Genomic DNA, 11,041 nt, shown 5'->3' with positions numbered 1-11,041 from the left:
GGATTCGATCATGTAAACGAGCTAGGCAGAAGGCCCAATAAATATCCTTTAGAAAGTGCTTGAAAGTAGGGGTGGACATGGTTCGGTTTTGAGGCATACCCAGAACCGAACCATATATAATCGGTTCCCTAAAATTGGAACCAGAACGGAACCATATAAGTTTGGAACCGAACCAGAACCATATATAATCGGTTCGGTTCGGTTTTGGGTTTACCCAACCGAACTACAAACAGCCAAACAGGTATAGATGGACTACAAACAGGCCCTATCAAACACGCCCTATCAAATTATATGTGAACAGCTACAAACAGGTATATATACCTGCATATCAAAGTCTTGGGCATTCCTAGTATACATTATCCAATGCATATCAAAGTTGGGATAACATTTATATATGTACTACAAACAGGCCCTATCAAATTATATATGAAGTTATGAACTACAAATTTGGGCAATTCCTAATATCCATTATCAAATTTGGGATAACATTTATATATGGACTACAAACAGGCCCTAATATCCATTATCCAATGCAAAAATCAAATTAAACCAATTCCTCAAGTAAGTAGGGTCCGTTCTCGGTTCGGGATCCTTCTCGGTTCGGTTCGGGGATCCCAAACCGAGAACCGAACCGAATATCCACAGGTTCCAAATTTTCCGAACTGGAACCGAACCATATATAGCTGGAACCGATCCGAACCGAACCAAATGTGCCGGTTCGGTTCGGTTCCCCGGTTCGAACCGGAACCATGTCCACCCTACTTGAAAGTGACTTTCTTGGTAGCGTTTTCATAATTGCCAATAAAATCCAAATGTGGTGGTATCAATAGAGCCCCTTTAATTAATATAAAGGCGTACATCAAGACAAGTCATGCATTGCTTTCAGCAAGACAACTAGGGGTCAATTTGAATAGTACAGCTCATGAAGGCCGCCCTATTTGTTTTCCAATCAACTGTAAAAAATGGACGTTCAACTCCTAATCACCACATCTCATTGAATGACAATGCTAGTTTTTACTACTAAAAATGGAGTTTGAAGAAGCATCGAATTTTAAGCCAAGCTAAGGTTAAGTGACACTCAGAGCTGCACCTACCTCTTGACTTTCGGTGAAAGACTAAATCAAGCTATATAGCTTTATGGCGCGGCGCCTACAAAGTAGGCTAATTCAATGTTGGGAGGAGTCGGTTTCAACTTTCAACTACTTGGACCCTCCTCACAACTGCCCTAATTTAAACACCCTACGTTAAACCCATAGAATATAAGAACCCATCTTTCCACGCTCCAAACACACATTTAGTTTCAGTCTTGCAATGTTAAAACATGTATAACTTTCATTCCTCCCATATAAATCCCCCTCTCTCTCCATAACCCCACACACTCATACCCCTTCTCCTCTTTCTTTCTTCTTCTTTGCCTCTCTCTCTCTAGTGTAATTTAATGGGGTCTCATCATTTCGAACCGATCTCGAAATGCAGTTCGGAAGGGCGATCAAACCAGACGGTGGCGGCCGATCTAGATGGGACCCTTCTTTTGTCGAGAAGTGCTTTCCCTTACTACATGCTAGTAGCCATTGAATGTGGAAGCCTTCTAAGGGGACTCCTCCTCTTAGCATCGGTTCCTCTCGTGTACTTAACATACATACTCTTCTCCGAAACATTAGCAATTGAGATACTTACCTTCATCTCCTTCGCTGGGTTGAAGATACGTGACATAGAGATTGTGTCAAGGTCTGTTTTACCTAAATTCTATGCCGAAGATGTCCACCCTGAGAGTTGGAGGGTGTTTAGTTCATTTGGAAAGCGGTATATAGTTACCGCGAACCCAAGAATTATGGTAGAACCCTTTGTTAAGAGCTATCTAGGGGCCGATAAGGTCCTCGGGACGGAACTAGAAGTCACACCGAATGGAAAGGCAACTGGGTTTGTGAGAAAGCCTGGAGTCCTAGTTGGAGAGCTGAAGAAAGACGCAATTGAGCGTGAATTAGGCGAGAACGTGCCGGATTTGGGGATCGGAGACCGGGAGACAGATTATGATTTTATGTCAACTTGCAAGGTTTGATCCCATGACCTCATCCATCATTGTTAATTTTTTAAATATATTTATTTAATTATGTAGTTTACCTTATTTTAAACATTGTTTGGCCCTGTTCATTTAATATTATGACAAGTGAATGCTAAACCGATTTTTGGACTAAAATTTAAACATAATTTTGAGTCCAATAGTAGGTTTGGCAGTCACAATCAGTTGTTATAATCTTAAACGAACAGGGCCTAGCAAAACTTCGTTTTAAACTGTGTTTTTTTTTAAAAAAAAAATGTGTTTTATTGGTTTGCTTTTTAATACCCCATTCAAAACTTTTAGAGTAAAAAACAAAAAACTCCATTTTTTATAAAAGCGTTTTAAACAAATGTATTAGACACTTCTTTTCGGCCAACTTTCCAACTTTACCCCCACTAGTCTTTAGATGACAAAATTTTAAACCTTTTTTTTTTTTTATGTTTCATTTTTTGTAGTTGTTAACTTTGGTTTAAAACACAAGATCTATTTAGAGAACAAAATGCCAAATTTTTGGTTTACTTAATTGAATATTTATCTCTATCCTTCTGTTTGATTTTCCTTGGATATTGCTTGTGATTATTAGAATCTTTTGGGGTTGTTCTAACTTCCTATCACATGAGAAAACTGAACTGTGGAGACTCAGTAGCCATTGTTTTCTGTGTGAATTTTTCCCTTGTCATGAACTTCCCACCGAATTGAATGAAAGCTTTCAGTTTTGTACTACGGACGAATTCTATCGTTCCACGTGGAGATCCTAACTATTGAATGCCATAACGTACTGCTCTTGTGACTTGCTTTTCATCAATTTTTTGTTTTTTTTCCTTTCCATTTCAACTTTTCATAACTTCCTTTGAAAGCTAGGGATTTTCTTTCTCTTCTCTAACTTTCTTTTCTTTTCTTGGCAATTTCTTCTCCAGTTAAAAGCGTCCTTTTCAACTTCTATTTCCACCTTTATCCTTAATAACATAAATTTATAAACAGTATAAAATTTATTATAATTAACTTTTCATTCATATTCACCTTTATCCTTTTTCATTTCATCCAACACTATATTTTACCCAATATCTCAATCTAAGCAAGCAAATTCACTTCACATGGAAAGGTTTATATAAATCTGTTACCTTATTGTCTGATAACTGATATTCCATTATTTACCATTTTATTTCGGTGACTCTTTGTATAGAGTCCAAAAATTATTTGCATATAATTAAGGTTATTTATCATAATGTCATTTGAAAAAATGATTACAATGGCTTTATATTTGTCATTAGACTATATAGTTTATAGCTTCCAAACAATCCCTTGTATTCCAATTTCATATAAGATTAACTCAAACTAACCTTAGTTGCAAAAAGGCCCCTATTTTTGTGGTAACAAAAGAGGCCCTTAATCTTTTACTTTATCCTATTTTTTGCTGGATGGGTCCAGGCATGGATGTGGAATAGGGAGTCAAACTGGCTTTCTGTGGAATGGAAGTCAAATGGGATTTTAGGGGTGTATTAAAAACAGTTGTTTGGTTGTCATGATAAAGTGTGGAAGTTTGGTGGGAAAAGACTCATTTATTGAAGAGTCATTTCAAAATCCCATTCCAACTTAGATTCCACCAAAAAAACCCCGATTTTGTGGTTTACAATTCGGCTCCCGTTTTCCTTCCACGTCAGCAGACAAGAATCCGACAGTCCCAGTAGTCAAATGTGCTTTTGGATGAAAAAAGCAACCAAACGTTATATTGGATTTCAAATCCTGTCCAAATGCTTCAAAAGTTCCTACTTTTTTGGCAACCAAACACGCCACTTTGTGTCTTTGTTTGCGGGTGTGCCAACCTGTGTTTCTATGGGTGCATATGTGCAGGAAGCGTTCTTAGATTATTTGAATGTAATTAAGGTTACTTATCATAGTCTCATTTGTACATAATGATTACATTGCCTTTATATTTGTCATTAGACTATATAGTTTATAGCTTACAAACAATCCCTTATGTTCCAAGCGCATATAACATTAGCTTAAAGGAACCTTAATTTATTCATGTGTTTGTGGGTGTGACAACCTGTGTTTGTATGGGTGCATATGTGCAGGAAGCGTTCCTAGTACCTAGCACGAAGTGCGAACCCGTGCCGAGAAATAAGCTCCTAAGCCCAATTGTTCTCCACGACGGGCGATTGGTCCAGAGACCCACCCCTTTGGTAGCTCTCCTCACCTTTCTATGGATGCCCATCGGCTTCATCCTCTCACTACTCAGAGTCTATCTTAACATTCCCTTGCCAGAACGAATTGTGCGACATATGTATAAAATCCTCGGAATCAAGCTCATTGTAAAGGGCAACCCCCCTCCTCCCCCTCAGAAGGGTCAGAGTGGAGTCCTCTTCGTTTGTAATCACCGGACCGTCCTGGACCCTGTCATCACCGCAGTAGCACTAGGGAGGAAGATAAGTTGTGTCACTTATAGTATAAGCAAGTTCTCAGAACTAATTTCGCCAATTAAAGCCGTGGCCTTGACAAGGGAGAGGGAGAAAGACGCTGCAAATATCAAGCACTTGCTCGAGGAGGGAGACTTGGTGATTTGTCCTGAGGGGACAACTTGTAGAGAGCCTTTCCTTCTAAGGTTCAGTGCTCTCTTTGCAGAGCTCACCGATAGGATTGTCCCCGTTGCGATTAACTCTAAGCAAAGCATGTTCCATGGCACCACAGTCCGTGGGTGGAAAATTTTGGACCCATATTGCTTCTTCATGAACCCAACTCCGACTTATGAAATTACATTCCTTAGCCAATTACCTAAAGAACTCACTTGCAGTGGGGGAAAATCGGCAATTGAGGTTGCGAATTACATCCAAAGGGTGCTCGCCGGGACCCTAGGATTCGAGTGTACCAGCTTCACCAGGAAGGATAAGTATGAAACGCTCGCAGGGACTGATGGACGCGTCCTGTCCAACAAAGTGAAAGCCTAGAACACATTTGGATGTTTTACTAATATTGTTTACGTATGCTTAAAACATGTTAATCTATCTATATGCTATATATAAACAGATATTGTTGTTTGATGTAATTTTCATAGTTCAATTCATTGAAAGCAAGAATCCTTTGTGTCATATGGCCGGGAATGTTCTTAAGTGTTTGAGACTGAGGTTTTGTGACATGATAGAGGTGGGAATGAATTTATGGAGGAGAAAGGGATGAGGATAAGGGTGTCAATTTTGGCTCGGGCTCGGAGGCTCGCTCGAGCTCGGCTCGAATCCTTAACGAGCCGAGCCGAGCCGCCTCACCGGGCTCGTTAAGCTTAACGAGCCGAGCCTAATTTAGGCCAGGCTCGGCTCGGCTCGGCTTGGCTCGTTAAGAATTTAATATATTTAAATATATATATATTATATATTAATTTATACATTAAAAGGGAGGGCAAAATATGTCACTTCATTTTTGGAACCCCATTTGTTACTAGGACCACCCCCCATAGTGTAAAAAAAGTAGTCAAATTACACTAGTAGGGCTGTCCAGGAAAGATGAGGGGTATGAACATAATATAACCCGAGCTCGGTAAGGCTCGCGAGCCTGGCCGAGCCGAGCCGAGCCGAGCCTGGCCAAGCTCGGCTCGGCTCGGCTCGTTTACACCCCTAGATGAGGAGGCAGAAAATGCATTGAATACATGGGTGTATAAAGATTAGAGGGCCATATCTAAACGGTTAATGGTGGAGTCAGTCATGGATTTCATGTGGGTTCTATATTTGAAAAGGGGTGTCCCGTGTCCTCACAAACCCACATGAGTTGGGTCTGTGTGCAAAAACTCATGTGGGTGTTGGATTTAAACTTTGTCCAAACGGTCTGATGGATGGATCCTTTAGGATCCGAACGTTAATGGACACGATTTGTAGTGTTGGATTTAAACTTTGTCCATTGAATCTAGATCATAATTTCGAAGTTATTTCGTATCCTGACCCAAATGTGGCTACAAAATCTGAAAGAGCGGGCGCCAATGAAAGTATCCTACATATTTTTGCTCATTTCTGTCTATTCAAGGGAGTCTTTGTAACGATAAAAAATCCTACACAAAACTGCAAACAAAATTTCCTTATTTTTTATTTTATCTTATATTTTTTTGGGAAGTCAATGCTCTGTTTTTACTTCTTAAATCTGGTGGAGTTGGAGGATCAATCACAGCTTCCCTACCAACATTTCATTATTTCTCTCTCTTTATTTTGATAACGACATCTTCTCTGTTTAGAAAGGGAAATTCGGTCAAATGGTACGTCAAAATATCTAAAATAGTGAGATGGACCCCTTGAATTTCAAATTTGTCAAAGGGTTCCATTTTGCTTTTCCTGACAAGGTTTTTGACCGAAATCCACCCTCAAAATATACGTTAAGCCATAAAAATGGGATAAAAAAATGTTCCCTTCTTTTTCTACCAACACTTTACCTTCCCCAAACCCCATTAACGCCTGGAACAAAAAAAAGGAGAAAAAGGTGAGTTTTATTTTTATCCTCTTAGGGTTTGTGCTTGTAACCCCTAATATCTCATATAATGTGTTTGATAACTCTGTCTTTTTATAATGGTGTACAAGGGTGTATTAAGGGTTTATAAGGGTTCATAAGTGTTATTAATGTTTGATGGCCCTACCATTGAGTTGAACCCTTGCTATGTATTTCATAACTACCGTGATTAGGGTTGTCTAAGGGTTTATAAGGGTTGATAAGTGTTATTAATGTTTGATGGCCCTACCATTGAGTTGAACCCTTGCTAGGTATTTCATAACTGTGGTGATTAGGGTTGTCTAAGGGATTGTCCAAAAAATAATCCCTTATTTTTTGGCTTTGATAATCCCATAGAAAACCCCCATTTAGGTACTGGAAACCACCTTTTAGTCCATGACCCTATTTTATTTCAATCTGTCCAATTGAAAACACCATAGATAAGCTCTATTAAGCCACAACTTTATAGCCCCTTTTAGAGTCTTGAAGTTTATGTTAGAGAGTTTAGAACCCCTGTGTAAAATTATAAAAAAAATGCCCGAATCAATGATTTGTCTAATCAATGATTTGTCTTCTTTTACACTATGATGGACATTTGAAGGATGAGGTTTCTTGGGACTATGTCGAGGGGAGGGAGACATTGTTATCGGTTTCCAGCCGAATTAATTTTGATGAATTTCAAAGTGCAATCCAAAGAAGAATTGATATAACAGAAATGGATGTTTTACTATCGATCAAATGTCGATTCGTTGTTGATCCATATATAATCACTTTAATCGATGTTTATGATGATGATGACCTTCAAACAATGTTGAGGATGTTTGACAGAGACATGTTCAATTCTGTGATGATATAAATAACGAAAACCATAAGTGAGAACGGTATGTATTAGTAGAACCTCTATTAATCCTAACATTCCATCTACTTCGATTCTGCTCCAAGAATGTGCACGCGAACGGGAAAATATCAAACTTCGCCCGTGTTTTGAAGTGGACTTGCAAAAAGACTACGAAAGTGAATTTGTAAGTGAAGAGATCCTTGATACCAGTATAGGAGGTGGTCCAGGAGAACGCAGCATAAGGTACTTTTGTTCTTTGGTAATCTTTCAAGACTTTCATAGTTTAAATTATGAATTAATCATATGGATTGAGGCTGATTATATATTTTTCGAACTATACAGGTCTCGATTTGACTTAAATGAAACATTGGCAAGTGGTTTGCATGCTAAGCATGTTACTGGAGGTATAGATGAGTTACAAAATGTTGGAGATCACCGCAGCATAAGGTATTTTTATTCTTTGGTAACCTTTCAAGACTTCCATAGTTCAAATTATGAATTAATCATATGGATTGAGGCTAATTATATATTTCCGAACTATAGAGGTCTCGATTTAGCTTAAATGAAACATTGGCAAGTGGTTTCCATGCTAGCCATGTTACTGGAGGTATAGATGAGTTACAAAATGTTGGAGATCATGAAGTGGACGTCAATAATATTTTTGAAAATGATTTCTGTGTAAGGGGTTTAGATTATGAAGAAGAAAGAAATGATGATAATGATGATGATGATGATGATTATGAGGAGGACGAGGACGAGGATGGTCATCATGAAAATATCGTTGTTAGTCCTATCAACAGAGGCTACAACGGAGGCTTTCCTATCAGAGGGGGTACTCCTATCAGAGGTGGTACTCAATCGGTTTTGAGTGACGGTAGTGGGCCAATGGAAGTAGATGGCATGTTTGTTAGAGCCCAAGAGATAGAAGCTGATACATTAAAATTTGACCAGTTAACAGTTGGGGCAGTGTTTTATGACATGAGACACTTCAAGAAGGTTGTTCAGGAATATGTTATTCCAGAGATTCATCTTTAAGAAGGCAAAGTCATCACGCAAAAAGTACTTTGTTCGATGCAAGGAAGATGGTTGCAAATGACGTATAACGGGTGTGAATCATATGACTTTTGTGGTAGTGAAGTCGTTTGTTGCCGACCATACTTGTACAACTAAAATAAGAGGTAATGATCACCGTCTCGTTACAGCAGCTTGGGTAGCTGAGACATCACGCAAAAAGTACTTTGTTTGATGCAAGGAAGATGGTTGCAAATGACGTATAACGGGTGTGAATCATATGACTTTTGTGGTAGTGAAGTCGTTTGTTGCCGACCATACGTGTACAACTAAAATAAGGGGCAATGATCACCCTCTCGTTACAGCAGCTTGGCTAGCTGAGACATGTTTACGTTTATTCGCTCGCCCAGATGACGTCCGTACAAGGATCATAAGAGAATATATCAAGATGATTTGGGGTATAACTATTATTGGAAAGCGTACAATGCGATGGACATCTTACTTGAGATTAAGTGTGGGAATGCCGATGACTCTTATCGCATATTGCTCGCATTTGCAGTTGAGATAATAGGCAGAAATCCTGGAAGCTACATGCGTGTTTTCGACATAGAGATTTACCTCCAAGGGGAGATGATAAATTTGCTCGCTTATTCTAAACATTTGGTCCTTGCGTACGTTCTTTTCAAACATTGAGACCTATAGTTTTGGTGGACGGAACACATCTGCGAGGGAAATATCTAGGAATCTTATTGATTGCAATCGATGTCAATGGTAACAACGGTTTATATCCATTAGCATTTGGAGTGGTGGAGATGGAGAATGAAGATAGTTAGGAGTGGTTTCTGAAGTTGTTGAAAAGGCATGTATTGCCAGAGTAGATGAATGTATTCACTATATGCTCTGATCGGCAGAAGGGGTTGTTGCAGGCAGTACCTACAGTATTTCCCAATAGTTATCATAGTTATTGCTTGCGTCACCTCGCTGCCAACTTCTGGTCCGACTTCAAAGATCTTCTACTTGAGAGATTGTTCTGGAGAGCCGCAAGGACATTGAGGGAGAGTGTTTTCAAAGAAACAATGGAGAAGATTAAGGCAAAGAATGAATGCGCACATAAGTGGATAAGTAACATTCTAAAGGAAAACTGGGCTAATTTTTATTTCAAGGGGGATAGGTATGATGTATTGACTACGAATAGATCGGATTGTTTGAACGCTATTTTGAAGGATGCTAGAAAATTGCCGATTGCATTATTAGTAGAGGACACTCGACATCAGACTACCCAGTTCATTCAGAAGCGTAAGAAATTAGGTAGTAGTTGGCACACAAAGTTGACTCATTATGTAGAAGAACGTATGGAGTCATCACTGAGGGAGAGCTGCCAATATACAGCTTATCGAGTAGGGACTCATGAATTCGAAGTAAAGTCCCTTGAAACTACAGATTCCGTCGATTTGATAACTCGAACGTGTAGTTGTCGTGCTTTCCAAACATATGGACTTCCGTGTGGAAATGCAATCGCAGCCATTAACATCACAGAATTCGATCAGTACGATTACTGCGACGAATGCTTTGATGCAGAGAGGTATCAGAATACATACGCTGAGGTTGTGCACGCAACACTAAATCGGACTCAATGGCATGAAAGTTCCGAACCGTTGATGATAATATTACCACCGCTTGCGAAGCGACCGCCTGGAAGGCCACGTACGAGAAGAACGGATTGCGAGTTGAAAGGTGGATTACATTACAAGTGCACCCGATGCCGACAACTTGGTCACAATAGAAGAAGTTGTAAAGAACCTCCCGTCGTCAGACCGAACCTCGACGAAATTGTTATTGGACCTTCTGCACCAATACTCACGAGGTCGGGCGTACCTTGTCAAGCTCCCTTCTTTGTGTAAGGGTGTGGGTTTTTTTGAGAAGAAGTTGTATATGATTTTATTTATGTACTCATATACTCTTACGAATTTTTTTGTTATTTTGTAAACAGTGGTTGTATTCAAATACACTTACAATTTTTTTGGAGTAGAAGTCACCCTATTTTTGAAACGGTAAGAGATCAATTGCTAAGTTATTACACAGTTTGGCATAACTATGCCTGATATGGTCAAGTAATAATAGAGGTCCCCTCCATCCTTGATAATTTCTAAATATTCATATGTGATACTCCCATTTCATCTCTTGGTCACCCCATTTCATATGTGATACTCCCATTTTCCTTGACCTGGTAACCCCTTCGAGGCAGAACAGACATGAACCGAAAATTTTTCAGGTGTGATAACCCCATTTCATCTTTTGGTCACCCCATTTTCATATGTGATACCCCCATTTTTCTTAACTTGGTAACTCCTTCCAGGCCCAACAGATAAGAACCAAAATTTTTCCAGGTGTGATAACCCCAGTTTCATATGTGAGAACCCCATTTTCATATGTGATACCCCCATTTTCCTTGACCTAGTAACCCCTTCCAGGCCCAACAGACATGAACCGAAAATTTTTCAGGTGTGATAACCCCAATTCATCTCTTGGTCACCCCATATTCATATGTGATACCCCCATTTTCCTTGTCTTGGTAACTCCTTCCAGGCCAAACAGATAATAACCAAAATTTTTCTAGGTGTGATAACCTCAGTTTCATGTGTGAGAACCCCATTTTCATATGTGATACCCCC

The 11,041-nt window shown here is 39.3% G+C and overlaps 2 protein-coding genes across 2 annotated transcripts; both read left to right on the top strand.

Annotated features, from left to right (window-relative positions):
* Positions 1–1,276: 1,276 nt before the first annotated feature.
* Positions 1,277–5,145, top strand: LOC143879924 (glycerol-3-phosphate 2-O-acyltransferase 6-like). Its single transcript, XM_077382619.1, has 2 exons — positions 1,277–2,053; positions 4,135–5,145. Exons 1-2 carry the CDS (start codon positions 1,439–1,441, stop codon positions 5,002–5,004), a joined length of 1,485 nt encoding a protein of 494 aa, XP_077238734.1. The 5' UTR covers positions 1,277–1,438; the 3' UTR covers positions 5,005–5,145.
* A 4,102-nt stretch (positions 5,146–9,247) lies between these two features.
* LOC143878768 (uncharacterized) lies at positions 9,248–10,270 on the top strand. The gene has a single exon (XM_077381009.1). It carries the CDS (start codon positions 9,248–9,250, stop codon positions 10,268–10,270), a length of 1,023 nt encoding a protein of 340 aa, XP_077237124.1.
* The last annotated feature ends 771 nt before the right edge of the window (positions 10,271–11,041 follow it).

The sequence above is a fragment of the Tasmannia lanceolata genome, unplaced genomic scaffold (genome assembly GCF_043159265.1).
Source record: "Tasmannia lanceolata isolate RefF3 unplaced genomic scaffold, GAP_Taslan_0.1 ptg000006l, whole genome shotgun sequence".
NCBI classification, from domain to species: Eukaryota; Viridiplantae; Streptophyta; class Magnoliopsida; order Canellales; family Winteraceae; genus Tasmannia; species Tasmannia lanceolata.
The sequence above is the reverse complement of the archived record's forward strand: the minus strand, read 5'-3'. Positions and strand labels throughout refer to the sequence as shown.